This window comes from Falco rusticolus, chromosome 10, assembly GCF_015220075.1.
Source record: "Falco rusticolus isolate bFalRus1 chromosome 10, bFalRus1.pri, whole genome shotgun sequence".
Taxonomy (NCBI): Eukaryota; Metazoa; Chordata; class Aves; order Falconiformes; family Falconidae; genus Falco; species Falco rusticolus.
This window is the reverse complement of record NC_051196.1, coordinates 18590265-18607412: the sequence shown is the minus strand read 5'-3', so window position 1 is coordinate 18607412 and position 17148 is coordinate 18590265. Positions and strand designations below refer to the sequence as shown.

General features: G+C 44.0%; 1 protein-coding gene across 2 annotated transcripts; it reads right to left on the bottom strand.

Annotated features, from left to right (window-relative positions):
- Positions 1-1483: 1483 nt before the first annotated feature.
- On the bottom strand, positions 1484-12579 carry LOC119154948 (proto-oncogene Mas-like). 2 transcript variants are annotated; one of them, XM_037403015.1, is made up of 3 exons: positions 11944-12577; positions 8518-8586; positions 1484-2703 (listed from the first exon to the last, which is right to left on the bottom strand). In XM_037403015.1, exons 2-3 carry the CDS (start codon positions 8563-8565, stop codon positions 1810-1812), a joined length of 942 nt encoding a protein of 313 aa, XP_037258912.1. In that variant the 5' UTR covers positions 8566-8586; positions 11944-12577; the 3' UTR covers positions 1484-1809. The 2 variants fall into 2 exon arrangements, with proteins under 2 accessions (XP_037258912.1, XP_037258911.1); XM_037403014.1 differs by lacking the exon at positions 1484-2703 and having other exon boundaries at positions 7334-8586; positions 11944-12579.
- Between the last annotated feature and the right edge of the window lie 4569 nt (positions 12580-17148).

Sequence of the window (17148 nt, the reverse complement as noted above, 5' to 3'; positions counted from 1 at the left end):
TGAAGAGTAAAACAAAGGTTGAAGGTAGGAGACAGCTCCTGCAGAGTCGGTGGAGGAGTCACCTCATTGCATAGTGTCATCAGGTTGAGCTCAGAGAAACTGGTCTCAGAATATATTTAACCTGAAGTTTGCTAAGTTTAGTTAGTTTAATGTAACAAAAAATCACCTCTCACTACCATGACTGCTTCACTTCTGTCCTTAGCTCATCTCCTTGACAAAGGTATGTTTTCTGTTTGGATGCCCTAAAATTTTCTGCCTTGTTTTCTAAACCTTCCAAATTCCTGTCCGGTTCACTGCCAGGGGAGATGTAGCTGCACTTTTATTAAAATGAATAGAAAAAGCAGAATAATAGTATCTGTACTTTGAAGTTTGGGGTAATTTTGACATCTTAAATAGTATTGGCATTTTAGTTCTAGTCTCAGATGACATCTGTTCTCTTAAGGAAAAAACAAGGGGAATGGCATATTAAGGATTAAGTTTGACACGGCAGATGCCACGTAGAGTGTCCAAGAGCCTGTGCAACAGCCTTGGCCCAGCTCTTTCCTTGGCTTAATTCCTTGAATTAACTCTACTCGAATTTCTGTGACCAGTCAGCTTTACTGCAGGGATGTGTCACACTTTGAGAGGAGCACCCTGAGTTGCCTGAGCTGTATGTGAAGAACGGAGAAAAGGCCCCTTTGTTGCTATGCAAGTGAGTTTTGAAGGTGCATGAAAGGAGTAAAAATGAGGATAAGTGCCATAAAGGTACATTCAGAAAGAGAATGTCCTTGGCCAGCACTAATCCTGCCTGTGTTCTCCAACACCTTGTGCCTTCCCCTGTGACTCCACAAAAGATGTTCTAGATTTCTTTTGGCCAGGGCTTCACAGGACACCTACAGGGATTTGAAGCAGATGTTAGGAGAGAGGGTCTGAAAAGTCTAGTCTGCACCTGCAGCCAGGTAACACCTTTTGCTGCTAAACCTTATGGAGACTTCTCTACTGCGCAGGACTGTACAGTGTGTGCCTTCCTCAGCTGTTTCTGAAGCTCTTCTGCACCACCATCTCCTCCAGAAACTCATCCCTTCATTCATTTTTTTCCCTCCACAAAAATCTATGTCATGCCTCTGTGTCACTCCTTTTCTTTAAGAGAAGGGTTTTAGTTTGTGGCCAGGGTGGTTTTGGCAAGCTCCTTCTGATGAGCCCCTAGGGACAGTATCCAGGCAGACATCTGGAGAGGAGAACATCCGGAGGGCAGCACAGCTCCCACATAGCTCTCCTGGTCTCCAACACACTGTGGGCATGCCTGCTTCCATGTTTCTTTTTGAACAATTGATTTCAATATCTTTTTTTTAAAAAAGAATAAAAGTTGAGGGGTGGAGGGAGATCACTTTTATGCTTTACTGCCAAAAATAATTTGTTTTGAAAATGTTTTTGAGAAGGAATTTTTGACACTATGTGAGCAATGCAATGGCTTTAAAAGTGAGAAAGCTGATGTAAAAGGAACTAAAATGTCAGCTCTAGATTGACAGCTGAGAGCAAAACTTTTATTAAACTTGGCACCAAAGAGAGTTACAGTAAGCAAAGTAAGCTAGCCACAAAGACAGTTCTCACGCTTTACTGTGGAGGAGCCCAAATAAATGGAAGTGCATTTATATTTTGGCTTAACAAATGGGGCCAGCAATGTGGCTTGGTATAGACCAAAAATAGAGCTATGTATTCACTTTTTCCTCCACCCCCGGGATCTAGGGCCCAGAGGAATCTTTATGTTCTTCCTCTCTTTTTCCTTCTTTCTCCATCCAAAAAGGTGATTGGGCAAAAAAACGGAGAAATTTAAGAGGCCATAGCTATTGTGTCATGGGTTTCCTGTTTGTCATCTGAATCTTCAAAGGCCCTCTGGAACGCCAGCTTGAGGGTGAACTTGATCCTCCGATCCCTGTAGCTCCCCACAAGGAAGTAAATGACAGGGTTGAGACTGCTGTTCACACAGGACAGCACAAAGCCGATCTCTGGGGAGTAGAGGAATTTGTAGCCCAAGAAGTCAAAGAGGATGAGGATGCTCAGAGGCACAGCAAAAATGAGGAAGAAGAGGATGGTGAGCATGATGGTGGTGAAGAGCCTGCCCGTTCGGAAGTGCTGGGAGCTGCACTTGACTTTGAGGAAGAGGGTGAGGCTGAAGAGCAGCATGAGGGGTGTGCAGAAGAGGAAGTCCAGGGATCCGATGGCGATGAGCAGGAGCTGGCAGGTCCTGGCAGAGCGGCGAACGGTGCACAGAATGTACCCGAGTGTGTTCAGCAGCAGGGAGAGAGCCCAGAGCAGGCCGGAGATGATGGCGGACAAGTGCTTTGGGCGGTGGCTTCGGCACCAGATGGGACAAAGGACAGACAGGCACCTCTCAATGCTGATGGTGGTCAGGAGATACAAGCCGGTCCCATACATGAAAAGATCCAGGAAGAGGAATATCCCAAACTGCACCCCAACATTGAACTGCATCAGGTACTGAACTGTCTCAATGGCGATGCAGAGGAGATAGCCAAAGTCGGCGGCAGCCAGGTTCAGGATGTAGACAGTGAAGTGGTTTCTCCGGATGCGGAAGCCAAGGTACCATAGGACCACGCCGTTTCCCACCATGCCGCAGGCAGCGCTGATGAGGCAGAAGCTCTCCATGAACTTGAGGACCGTGTATGATGGCTGTCCCACACTCACACTCTGATTAGTCCCATGAGCCTGGCTTGTGTTGCTTTGGGGAAAGGGTGTTATAAGCTCCTCAGCCATGATGAAACACCCCAAAGTAAATACGTTCCTTTCTGTCTCTCTTGTTTCTTGTTTTCCTTGTTTCTCTTGGGATCAGAGAAGATCCAGAGGGCATTTAGTGACTGACATATTGCTTTTATTCTTACAGCTTTATGGCTTGGGATAGATAGCTCTCAAGGGGCGTGCATGGTTACTATCTGTGCAGGTAACAGCTAGCAAGATGCAAAATGTTGAGGATGGGCAAAATCATGCAGGAATTTGGAGAGGCTGACATCGGCTAGGTTTGGCATCCATGCAGAAGAAGAAGGAATGAGACCGTTCAACAGAGTAAAGAAAAAGAAGCAGAAGAAAACATTGCTACTTGCAGACACAGCAGAGGGAGATAGGGAGGGTATGACTACCTAGTGACTCTGTGTGTGTGTGTGGCTATGAGAAAGGGCCAGAAAACATCACACCAGAGGCAAAGAACACTGTAAAATATGTGGATGGTGAGGCATTTCTGAATCCGGTCCTCAAATGCTTACCTTCTGCCCTGTGCAGCTGGGTTGAGTTCTCAGGGAAACTGGGGTCTGGCATCCACTCTAGAGTGTTTTTTTCTTGGTTTCTAATTTATCCCATTGGATCTTCTGGGAGACACTTTCTGTGGAAAAGACGGGGAATTGTTTCAGACTGCAGATTCAGTTTGTGTCTTCTTCTGTGATGTAATGAAGTAGATACTGTCAGGAAAGAGTGTTTTCGCTGTGCAGATGGGGAGGATGGGATGAAATCAGCAGCAGATGAGAATGGTTTGGGGTTTTTATGTTGTGAGGCAATTTCACATTTCTGCTCCACTTCTCTGGTTGCTCCTACAGTAGGTGGGGAGAAAATTACCTGCCAGGGATTCCATTGCCAGCAATGCTCTGGGATATTGCTTGCATCTGTGAAAGGCTCTTTGTGCATTTGTGCTGGGGCCAAATGCTTTTATGCTAGGGATGTATAAATGAGCGGTTAGTAGAGATTGTGGGAAGTGCTCAGAGGAATGGTATTCTATTTTGTTTTGTCTTTCTTGGAAAATCAGACTTGGGTTAGATTGGACTAGTCTGAGGGACAGTATCCTTTTTCCCAAATTTCTCTTCAAAATTCACTTCCTGTGCAACGCCTTATCCCAAATCCTGCCAAGACCCCAAGAAAAATGGCTTGTCCAACATACTTTGGGTGAGAGAGATGGATTAAAGAATAAGGCCTTCATCCCCTGAGTGCTAGACATCAGCAATTCTTTCTGGACATGAACAGCCCTCACTTTCCGCCCTGGAACGCTTCTGAGCCTTTCTTTCACAGTATGTGTAAAAAGGTGCCTATTTCTTTCTCCTGCTGGTAAGTGGAGCCTCTCTAAACTGCACAGGGCTCTTACAGCTCCTTGATGACTCATTGCTCACCTCTGACCCTGGAGAAATAAAGTATTTCAAAAGCCTGAGCTGAAAGGGACTTTAGAAGAGTAGTAAACAGCAATTTCTTCATAGCAATTAACAGAAATACTGAAGACAGGAAAGAAGCTTGCTGTGTGCCACTTATAAAATGGAGAGGAAAAAAGCAGTTTTAATAATGTGGCTGTGCAAGTTTTGAAAAGGGCAGGTGTTGGCTCCAGGGGGACAAATGTCCCTCAGTCTTCAGGTGTCACACTGTGAAGAAGCAAGGATTTTTTTCTGCCTCTGCAGTCAGGAGTTGCCTTTGAGCAGAGCTGATCCAAATTTTATGATGCGATTACCTGACTTTGTCACCTCTCTTAGTTCAAATTAAACAGAGTTTAAGATTGGAGCGAAGTCCTTTATCTACAGCTTCTTGCCTATGGACACTTGCTTTGATGTGCTGTCTTTTTCTGGCCAGGGTAGGAATGAGTGACTCTTTCCAACAGTTAAGCTTTTAAGCACACAAGCTGTAGGGCCTGAAGCGTTTCTATAATGTATCTTGGATCTTACCAGCAAGGCCTGACAAAGCTGTTTGCACTGTTCTAGCTCCTCTACTCTTCTTTGTGGCTGATCCCAAGTTGCTCTGTGGGTTGTAAGACACCACTTGGCTATGAGCTGGTGCAATACCTAACCAGTGCAAAGAACAGGTGTCTAGAGGTGCTTGCCCCTTTTTCTGCACCCAGTTAGTTGATCCAGACACTCCCAAAGAGGATGTAGCTTTCTCTTACTAGCTGCTGCCTCTTCCTTCTTGTGGCATGAAGCCACATCTCCATGAAGGGTGTAAAAGAAGAAATTTGGCAGCTGATGCTGGGGAATGCTGCAAGGGGAAGGCTGCTCCTTTGAGGTGTGTTTGAGGTAGGCTGGGGTGAGGGAGGCAAGTGGTCTTGTTGTAGAAGCTCTTGGAATGGAGAATGGGGTAGCTGCTTGAAGGGGAGGGTAGGGGTAATTACTGGGAGACAGAGGCTTGGGAAAGGGAACTAAATCAGATCCTTCACTCCCCTGCATGTGGTGAAAACTGGACTGTTCTGAAGCATCTACATGCCCATATGCATCCTTTCCTCCAGGCTTTAACCGCATTGCAGAAATACCAACAGTAATGTGTGTGCCTTCTGCTGAAATCAATGCGAAAATAAAGATTATTTCAGACTCTGGTGTCGAGGGACTCCTCAGAGGAGTGGAGTTAGGTTTGCTGCCCTCAGGGAACAGGTGACGCCATTCCTCACAGGCATCACATGCTGCTGGCATGTGGACCACCTTTAGGAGCACACTCAACACCTATGGCCTGGGCTGCCTGTCTCCTTTCTGTCCCCAGGGAAGCAGAAATGTGGGCTTTTTTCAGGGGGTTGATGGTCCCTGAGGAATGTACCCTTCTCGTGCCCGACTGATGATCTTCTGGGTGCCCTGGCATCCTTCCAGAGAGATTACGAGCAATTCAGAGGACAAACTTAGTTCAGGTGCTGAGAGCATTCTCCCTGGCAGGCTGGGATGACTATCTTGGTGTTAGTTTAGGCTGGAAAAGCCTGCAAATGATCCCCATCTCCTTGCGGTTCCTACCACTGACTTCTTTTGGACCACAGGAGATACACTGCAAATATCTTGCAATGCCATTCCTGAGAATGCTTGTCTTTTACCATGGATGATTGAGGGTGTCGACAATAGTGGTTTGTATGCAGGCATCACCTTTTAAATGTCCAGAGTTGGATGTGAAATGTTCACATTAATGTGACGTGTAAAACGTGTTCACATTCAGTGCCACATGTCTTCATGATGGGTATGTTTAAGGACAAACTGTCAGGATGGAAAGGTTTTTTTCAGTTTATACTCTGTATGTTTTTATCAGTTGATGGCTGTTTCTAAGCATAATAATTCTTTTAAATACAATTTTTTTTCTTCTTAAAAAAAGGCTTTTGGTGTTTTTAATAATAATGGAAATGTTTTGGTTCTTCCAACAATAAAATCATTACAGATTTTAAAAGGAAAACATTTTAAACATGTTTTCTGATAAATGGGTGCTCTCTTCCCCTCAGCAGTAGAAATTAGAAGAAAAAAAATTTACTAAAAATAACTGATGACATAGACCTAATCTGAATCAACTATATGTACATTACAGAACAATAGCATTAAAAATTAAAGAAGAGTAGAAATGGAACTCAGATTTCAGCTTTCAGGAACTATAAACAGGAAGCAAAGAGCAACTACAGACATTAGGGTGAACCACTATTGTTTTGCTTTTAGGTGCTTTTCAAAATTAGTAAAAAGACAAATAAACAGAAAAAAAAAGATAATAAACAATAGATTAATGCAGCTTCCCTTTAGGAAAATATTTGCAGGTGAAAGCATGAAGGGGAAATTTGCAAGGTTTCTCAAAGAAAATTAGACCTGTGTTGCCTTTTTCTGTCAATTCAGGTTGAAAGAGCAAATGTCAGTACAACACTTCAAATAATCACATCTCGCATCTCAAGGGATAGGGTCTAGAGAAAAATTTGTTGCAAATTGTGGTATTTATTTATCTTCCTTCTGTTTCCTATTTTTTCCCTATCCTTGATTTTAATTCTATTGGTAGAAGAGATGTTAGAAACCATAGGTTCTTATCTGTCCTTCTTAAAGAAAGAAATAAAAATCCAATGCATGTTGTAGCTAGATGCAGTTAATTTGTCCTGGGCTGGAAGAAGCTAAAATAATATGCAACTCCAGCCCTGTATTTCTTTGAAACATGAGAAAAGGGGGCTTGTAACTCGCATAAAGTTGTAAGGCAAGTTGGTGGGGTTGGAGACCTGTTCTACTTCATCGCAATTCTATGGCATGGAAACCTCCCCAGTAAATAGAAGAAAGGAACTTCTAGGGCATGAATTATTTCACTATTTGAAATGGTCATATTAGGAAGCAAAGAATTGTGCAGCCTGTGAGCCGCAAAAGGTTGTGTGTGTTGCTGAGATACAGGTACTTAAAACTGAGAGAGAGAGAGATACACTCTCCTTCCAGGAATTTTGTGGTTGATTTCAACAGGAGGAGGATTGGTTCCCATCTTCAGAGATCTGAGTAAAAAGTGACTGAGAATTTATGAATTTGATATTAGTGTGCTCTGAAAGGCAGAGATTTATTGAGTGAACTGCAAATTCTGAGTGGGATTTCTTTGATTAAATATAGACACCAAGACATTTCACCTTACCAAACTGAAATCATTTAATGGCCACTGAAAAAAAATAGGTACTTTCAATGTGGTCCTAATACAGGTCAGATGAATTCTGTGGTCCAAGTACCTGTGTGTTTTCATCAACCACAGAGACAATATAAAATAACTAGCTAAAGGGTAGAGATCTACAATGAAGATACTGAAGGTTAGGTGAGGTAAACCTCCCCCAATACCTCAGAGTTCTTAAATTCTGTAAATTATTGGCCTTCAGCTCCAGACCAGTGTTACTGTGTTAGGCACAGCGATGTTTTAGGAGGACATAGTCATTGTGTCACGGGTATCCTGTTCGTCTTTGTCATCTGAATCTTCAAAGGCCCTCTGGAACGCCAGCTTGAGGGTGAACTTGATCCTCCGATCCCTGTAGCTCCCCACAAGGAAGTAAATGACAGGGTTGAGACTGCTGTTCACACAGGACAGCACAAAGCCGATCTCTGGGGAGTAGAGGAATTTGTAGCCCAAGAAGTCAAAGAGGATGAGGATGCTCAGAGGCACAGCAAAAATGAGGAAGAAGAGGATGGTGAGCATGATGATGGTGAAGAGCCTGCCCGTTCGGAAGTGCTGGGAGCTGCACTTGACTTTGAGGAAGAGGGTGAGGCTGAAGAGCAGCATGAGGGGTGTGCAGAAGAGGAAGTCCAGGGATCCGATGGCGATGAGCAGGAGCTGGCAGGTCCTGGCAGAGCGGCGAACGGTGCACAGAATGTACCCGAGTGTGTTCAGCAGCAGGGAAAGAGCCCAGAGCAGGCCGGAGATGATGGCGGACAAGTGCTTTGGGCGGTGGCTTCGGCACCAGATGGGACAAATGACAGACAGGCACCTCTCAATGCTGATGGTGGTCAGGAGATACAAGCCGGTCCCATACATGAAAAGATCCAGGAAGAGGAATATCCCAAACTGCACCCCAACATTGAACTGCATCAGGTACTGAACCGTCTCAATGGCAATGCAGAGGAGATAGCCAAAGTCGGCGGCAGCCAGGTTCAGGATGTAGACAGTGAAGTGGTTTCTCCGGATGCGGAAGCCAAGGTACCATAGGACCATGCCGTTTCCCACCATGCCGCAGGCAGCGCTGATGAGGCAGAAGCTCTCCATGAACTTGAGGACCGTGTATGATGGCTGTCCCACACTCACACTCTGATTAGTCCCATGAGCCTGGCTGGCTGCAGTTGGAAGGAAGATTGATGGAGCTGAAGTACTCATTATGAGTGATTTCAGACAGACCTGTAAGCAGGGAGGAGAGAGATGGTAACTACAGTGTGACTTTCCCTCATGGTGACCTGGTGATGTATTTGGAATTCCAGTACTTTGTAGCCAAAGCTTGATTTAGAGAGGTATTGCCATGCCTGATCCTGGAGCACAGACCTTTGAGGCCTTGTATCTAATGCGAAACTCTATACGACATGTAGGAAAAGTTAGATCGCAGTTTATTTCTCCCTTTAAAAAATCATTTATTGAGGGTCCTTTTTGCAGTCAGTATTGGTAAACAAATACCTTAAAAAAGCAATTATAGCATAGATCAGGGGTCCTCAAACTTTTTAAATAGGGGGCCGGCACGCAGATGAAGTGGCAGGCAGTCATCTGCGGCTGCTTGGTTTCCCCCTGCCAAGCCCCAGCGGGGGTGGGGCAGGGGGCTTCTGTAAATACCGGGGGCCGGATTGAGGACCCTGGGGGCCGTATCCGGCCCGTGGGCCGTAGTTTGAGGATGTCTGGCTTAGATTAATGTCTGAAAAGTACCCCTTTTCTGAATACAAAGAGAACCCAGTATTAACAACTCTGCAATAACTGTCTTTGCTTCATATAGCTAGGATTAGGTGAAAGGAATCTTGCCAAAAGTGTGTGAAAGTGCTGGGCAATCAGCATAGAAGTTATTCAGCATGAAAGCTGATCGAGTTTTGTCCTATGCATATGCCCAGAAAACACGGTAGAGAGTACTCAAAATAGCTGGTAGTTTTTTATGTTGATGTAGTTTAGTGTGGTTGGCTTGTTCTATTGAGCCCTATGTACAGACAATAAACAACTGAGCTTGACACAGTCAGCCCTTCAGTAACTTCGTTCTCAGAGAGAGAAACTGGAAGAACCATATCTGGGACAAAATGTCTGATCCTCACAGGACACTGGAATTATGACTCAAATAATTATTTCACCCCATTCCCTGAGGCATTTCACTCTGCTTCTTCTGCCTGTGATACTGAGATCTGGATGAGAAATCTTAAGGGGGGGGGGGGGGGAGTAAAAAAATAGATTTCACGCCTTTATTTTTGTCTGACAAGGTCAAACAGCATGACTCTTTTCCCCTCTCCCCACCAGTTATTAATTGTGACATGGGAAGGTAGAGAAGTGTCATGAAAGACAGCAGGAGATAGTTAAAAGAGAGGAACAAGTGAAAATGGGGAGAGCTGGGGAGATATGAATGATTGAACGATCTAACCAGCATGAATAGTCTGTTCTCTCTTTGTAAAATGCTGCAGCATACACAAAGGCAGACTTCTATAAACATGCAAAATATGACAGATTGAATCATTACTGTTTCATCTCAGCACCCTGGGCACACTGTGTTCAGTGCTGCTTGGATAGAGGCAAGATAAATGCACGATGCAGGTGATTTCCCTGGCCAGCTGATGGCCTGGAGCGATGGAGACAATCTGGCCACATTACGCCAGCAGTGCTTGGTTGGGAATTCAGCTGCGACCGTTACACCTATCTTTTGCCATTAAAAATGCAAACATCTCCTCTAACATTGCCTTTAGAGCTGCTGGTTGAATTACGGGAGGGTTATGAGCACCTCCAATGGTAATGTATTTTACTCTAAAATACGTGTCTTAGGTAGGTGTGCAGTCACCTGCCTGCCTTTGCTGACGGCAGATACATTGCAGAGTGCCAGCTTCAGCAAGAGGATTAGTGTGTGGACAGCTTAAGTTAGCTGAGGTGAATTCCACCCTTAACTTCACCAGGGCATGCAGGATGTGAAACCCTTATGGCTGACTGAAACCAGGGAACTTCTGACACTGCACCATACTCTTTTTTAGGAAGCTGGATGATTTCATGCTCAGCTGTTATGGGACCTCGAAAGCTTCTAACATTAAGACCCTAGTGGTCCTCTAAAGAAAGAATTTTAGTACATACTAAAAGGGACTGTGGAAAACAAATACCATCATCTTCTTCAGAATGTACAGAATCTCTGTTGTAGCACAGTTTCACAACAGGAGCATTCTTAAGTTCAAACTCACCTTCTCCTTCCGTAGCTGGAGAGAGCAGTATACTGCCTGACCAACACCACTAGCAAGGCTACCTCTTCCCTGAACATCTGCTGCAAGCAAATTGAAAAGATACAGCCTTATGACTTTGTCCACTTCCTCACTACTTGCTTTTGGCGTGGCAGCAAATTATCAGACATTGATTCACAGTAAAAAGTAGCTGGAGCAGCTTCTAATTCTATGAACCAAGCATGCTGTGAGGAGGAGGGAAGACGCAGTGGTTAAATGGTTTCCCAGCCTTTAGAAGACCCGGTGCGACACTATCTCTGCTACAAGTTACCTGTGTAACCTGAAGCAAATTTCCAATTGATTTGAAGAGGGCATGAACATTTAGGTGTCACTTAAGCTCTGTCTAAGTCTACTTCGGCCTTCTGACTCGGTGCCCATCTTAGGAAAGGGGCTACTCTATCTCCCTGCTGCAGTCGTCTCCAGAAGGCAACTGACTCTCCAGAAGTACATCTCTCTCCACTGGGCATTTACACAATGACAGATTAGCTTTCTAACTTCAGCTTGTCAAGCCTATTTCCTAATGTTAAATGACATGGCCCTGTGTCACTGATCATATATGCATAAAGGCTGTCAGGTACAGATATGGCTGTAAAGGATGCCCTGTGGATAAATGACAAAACATCAATAATTTTGCCTTCCACTGTAATGGAAGTGAAGAAATCCTTCTCTGACTTCTGTAGACCATGGAAAAGAATACTGAAAAAGTCACTCACAGTTCCCATACATTTTACTGTTGCTATAGGTTGCTTTCTTGTTATCTCCAAGACACATTCAAGACAGGAGTCTACTTCCTTAATGAAACTAATTATTGAAAGCAGCATCAAACAGCAGCAGACTGAGTCTAGGTGGTCTTTTTCTCTCTTGAGATTAAACATCCTTCCTGTGGTCTGCCTGCTGAGTAGCATGTAGTTCTTGTGGCAGATGTCAGTCTGAACAGCCTTGACACCACAAAGACATATTAGGCTATGGACAGAAAGTCACGCTGTTTTATTTTCTTGGCTAATTTTAAGCGATCCTCTAAGATCAAAACTGCTAATGCTATGTCTCTGAATAATGACATATTACAGAGGTGCATTTAGAGCAATTCAATAGCCTTGTTCATGGAAAAGGGTGTCCATAATGAAGCTCTTCTTGTCTTGAAAATGATCGAGACAATTTCTTACCTACAGTGAATTTCTAACCAGCAGAAGAAAATGTTTGATCTCTTTTCCTGCATTTTCTTTTCTCCTCCCTTCCCTTCACCATGTCTCCAAGATCATGACAGAAAGCATTAGACAGAGTGCAATAGCAAAGTTACCACTCAAGAATTTCTCACCTTTTTGTGGGTTCCTTGGTATTTCAGTGATTGATTTGCAGCAGCCGCCTGGTATGGATCCGCCGGGTAAAAATGTCACCTGTATTCTGTGACATATGGTCCAGATAAAACTCTTGTGTCATACTGTAGTGCTGGGCTAGTTAGACACTGTTTTAAAAGCCACGGTCATTTCAACGTGACATCTGACAGCCAGCCAATCACTCTTTTGGGGAAATATCTAGTTTATTGTGTGTGGTCACTTAGATTTGAACCACTTCCCCCTTCCCTCTTTGTACGGAACCTGTCACTGTCACGGCTATGGAAATGTGTTTTTTTACTACTTCTCCCTTCTTCAGCCAGTCTCACAGTGGAAAGCAAACAAGAACAGTTTGTACAAAATTACTCCTTGCCTCTTGCACTGATGCTTTGTTTCCTGCTTGTGTCCCTGAGATGCTCTAGTTTCACAGTCCTTGAAGGGGATGTCTTACCGCTACTCTGGGACACATAGATTGAGAAATTGTCTGTCCTCTTCTATAACGCCTGCTGACGATTTCACAACCTCCCTCAGCATAAATTTTCATCCCCCAAGGACCTATTGTCCCTGCCAAACACACGCATCACCACAGAGTGTCCTCTTCTGACCCACAGCTGCTCCGGACACAAGTTGCCATGCTATTGCTCCACACAATCTTTCCTGGAGAAGGATCCACCCAAACTCCATAGCCTTACCACAGCTCAGCAGCTCCAACTGCACAAACTGCTTGCGCTGCTTTCATTACACAATGCCCACTTCTGATGTCAGCAGCTCTTTCAATGCAACTTCACACCCCACAGTATTACCTGCCACTTCATACTGTCTTTCAGCACAGTCCTTCACCACGCCTCAGGCACTTCCGATTTCACAAAATCCCTCAAGACAGCCTCCAGCCTCATGCTTCTATTTCCAGTTTCACAACTTTCCCCCAAACAGTGCCTCAGCCCCATCCTGCCCACTATTAAATTTGCACCTCTTCACCACCTCATGTCTTTATCAAGACAGCCCCTTGCCAGCATTCACTACCCACCCACAACACTTCATTCATCTTCTCACCACGCACAGTCCCTCCATGAGCATGAGCTGCCACCACCATGGTGTCCAGATCCAAAGTACGTGGAGTGAAAATGGAGGAAACAGCTTTCTCCTTTTCTGGCAGTGAGCACATCCTCATAGGGTACTATCTTGCAACAGGAGATACCAGCAACTCTTGATTTAGGCTTGTGCATTAGGTTACTTCTGCTAGTCCATTTGGCTAGGGAAACAAAAGAAGATGAGTATGATGCTAGCCAAATAACTGCCATGTGTGTCAGTGGGTACAGAAACTGGAAGGTGTGGCCCAAATTAGCTTAGCAGGCCAGATATCCAATGGTTCATCTTTAGCTTCTTCTGTCAGTTGTTGTTCCTCTTCCTTTCCCAAAGATTGTCAGACTGTTTTTACTTTCTTACCCAATGCTCTGTTTCCTATAATGACTGCTGTTAACCCTTATTAACCTAGCCAGGGCTCAAGGCTACCCTGTAAGATGGTATTTAAGTTAGAGGACTAGTTTTAACCCAGAGCAGTATTTAACCTCCCCATTAATTTGGGGATTTCCATTCTCACTGCATGGAATTGCTGGCATTCTGTGTTGGGAGATGGTTACATTACCTTGGTGGTTATTGGGCCATTCTAAATTTCAAGAAATGAGTACAAAACAAAATAATGGGCAGTGAATGAAACTATTTGTTGACACCCATAAGTCAGAGGCTAAAAATACAGAGTAGACTTCAGAGCAGTGGCATATCCATTTGCTTTACTGCATTTCATTTCATAGATTCACCTCTGGCTGCAGACGTTTTAAGGAAGATGAGGCTCTTCTTGACAGCAAAATTGCATACAATCGTAGAACGGTTTGGGTTGGGAGGGACTTTAAGGATCACCGAGTCCACCCCCCTGCCAGGGACAAGGACACCCCCCACCAGCCCAGGCTGCTCCCAGCCCCGTCCAGCCTGGCCCTGAGCACTGCCAGGGATGGGGCACCCACAGCTGCTCTGGGCAGCCTGGGCCAGTGTCTCACCACACTCATAAAAATATTTCTTCCATATGTTCAATCTGAATCTACTCTCTTTCAGTTTAAAACCATTGCCCCTTGTCCTGTCACTACAGGCCCTGTTGAAAAGCCTTTCTCTGTCCTTCTTATGAGCCCCCTTCCTATGTTGAAAGGCCACAAGAATGTTTTGAGGAGCCTTCTCTTCTTTGGGCTGAATTCTCTCAGCTCTTCTTCATAAGAGAACTGTTTTAGCCCTTGGATTATTTTCATGGCCTTCCTCCAGACCCACTCTAACAGGTCTATGTCTGTCTTCCAAAGACGTAAAATAGCTGACTTCCTCCCTCATTTTCCTGATTGGTGAAAGAAAGGGGTTTTTTTAACTTTGTAATTTGCTGACTTTTGCTGAAACATGCAAGTTCTTGCAAGACGCTTTATTTACTGGGTTGCCAGTGACGAAATTTCATGCAAAATACTGCTTGAAGCGTCATCAAGAGGTAACCTAGGCCATCTTCCACCTCTGTGAAAACTTAAGCATAACCAGGACCAAGAGAAGTGTGCCTAACCTGCCCTTAAAAAGACTGCTGTGACAGGGAACCCTTTGCCAGCCCCAGAAAATGGTGCCTTTCGCCTTACTGCTAGAAATCTCTCTGATTTTTTAATGTAGATTTGTGTTTCATATGTTTTCTTCTTGGACCACAAAAAATTTTAAAAGAACTGGTTTATTCCTCACAATGCTATAAAGCCAAAGCAGTGGATTTAATGGGCCTCTGCACTTGGGAAAACCATAAGGCGTGGCTTAAGAAAGGACTCTGGAAAGGGTTAACTGGACTAGGTCACATCACATGCTTGTTCAGTTTATTATTCAGCTAATCCATGGGCTGTTCTTTCTACCGTAGAAATCCTAAAACGCCTTCATAAGATCATTATCACTGACTGATATTACTTTAATGTATGTTTGCTTAAACTTTTCAGTCAGGACAGAGTTAATTTCTCCTCTACCCCTTCCTTTCATGCCTTGCCCTCATTAAGGCTCCTTCCTCCATCCCCAAGAGCCCTTGAGGTGGGAGATTTCCTTGGAGAGGGTTAAAGAGTGCTACTTAAACCATTTTCTTCTCAGCCTTCTTTCAGCTGCTGGGCTGTGAATACATCAGTCAGTGCAGGAGGGCCCAGCCAGGCTACCCCCACCGCCCATCAAGGCAGTTCTCGAAACTGAGACGCACTTGCAGTACAGGAAAGCAAGAAATTAAATTAGGTGGGATTATACAATAAAGGCGACCTCCTAAGCAGGCGTTGGAAGCTTTCCAGAAGCTATTCTATGTTCTTTAAAGACTCTGTGCTCTAGCACATTCTTACTGGGGAAGGCAGGTGTTGAGGAGATAAAATCATACAGTCCTTGCACAAAAAATTAGATCTCCAAACGCAGAGGAGGTAAGTTTTCCAGGTTCTCTGGGTCCTTTCTTTTCTTTCCTTTTCTTTTTTTTTTGTTTTGTTTGTTTGTTTCCTTTCTTCTTTGCTTTTCCTCATTTCCTTTCCTCTTGAACAAATGTGAACACACAAAAAGAAATTCTCAATAAAGTTATCAATTGTCTATGGCTGTCTTTGGCTGAAACCATGTACAGAGCGAATTCGGTAGTCCTAGATTAGGTTGTTTTGTTATTTTGTTTCCCATTAACCACCTGAGATTTTACGGACAAACCCTTGCAATAAGGAGATGTTTCTCATTCTTTTTGAAATGTTAGCAGTCCACATTGTATTTATTTATTTATTTTATTTTGCAATTGATTGCATTATGTCATATACCTCTAGTCTGTCCCTGAAAAGATACTTTTAGAGGTAAGACACAACTTGTGGGAGTCCTGTACTGAATTAGTCATTCTAGTCATCTTCTTAGAGTCAACAGAAATAAATCAGCACCTCCAGCATGCAATGCATCGCACCTTTAGGGAGACACCTTAGGCTGGTTGTGAATTGCCCTGCAAAGGCAAGAAAAAAGAGTGCATATGACTGGCTCAGATATAGATATAGGTGCCTGTGTGACATAAGTCAATGAGATGGAATGAGGCAGATGTAATCCACTGTAAAATGTCATTTGGTGGTCATGTCAGGGGCCTCACCAAGAGGGACACAGCTGCCTGTTGTGAACAGGTCATATCTTTTCAATCTTTTCAAAAATATACACCTTGTGTTAGCTTAGGAGCTTCCCATCTGCCATCATCCAGGAATGTAGTTTTCCTTGATCATTTATCTCTTGATCACTCCCTTCTGAACCACTGGTTGCCAGTTCTCCTAGATGGAGCCCAGCTGATTCTCTTCCACTGGCTACTGCACAGCCCTGCCTACTGTAGAACACTATGGCAGTGCTAAGTGAAAAGAGGAGGGATGAGGTTCACAGCTTGGTGATACTACGTAGAAATTGAGATCACATTGTTCTTACTGATCTTTTTTTTCTTGGAGATGTATCAGAAAAGGAATTACCCATGTAAATTTTACCCCTGCTTCCTGAATACCTGTTACCTACTGCTAGTACAGCTGTAAGCACAGGAAAAGTCCCTAAGTTTCTCAACTTCTCTAGGCTTTACTTTTTGGTTTTGAGAGCAATTTTGGGTTTTCTCCATTGCCATGTTTCCTGTGGATGTTTGACTAGTTTTTGCCTACACAAGAATTTCTGACCTTGCTGTAATTTTAAATAGGTGCTAGATAATTTGAATGAAATTAATCACTCCACTGATCTGCTCAGATCACCTGCACAAACAGGAAGAGCTGCTTGCCTTTTCACTGAGCAGGATTTGCCATGGCGGTTTTAACAACGTTGACTGGGAAAGTTTTGACACTAGGATGAGTACGATACAGCTGATAGTTTGTTTCAAACCTATTTTTGGTTAAAACCTGTAACGAGTTTAATCTAGTGGTTTCCTGGCTTCTTTGAGCCAAGCAATTCTGATATCTGGTTGCACAGTGGCAAGTTGGTAATGTTAAGGACTAATTCTTTTTAAAAGACGCAATTTATTTACTAGTGACATGTACTACTCAAGGAGCTATAGCTGGAACACGTCAAACCAAAGAAGCCCCACATTCACACTGGAATGTGACCATGTCTGAAAAAAGAAAATGTAGAGATGTAGAAGCACCTAGAGATAAGGAGTTTAGCTATAGTATGCACAC

Excerpts from the sequence above, each read along its gene's own strand:
- LOC119154948 (XM_037403014.1), bottom strand. The coding sequence starts at position 8,565 with ATGAGTACTTCAGCTCCATCAATCTTCCTTCCAACTGCAGCCAGCCAG.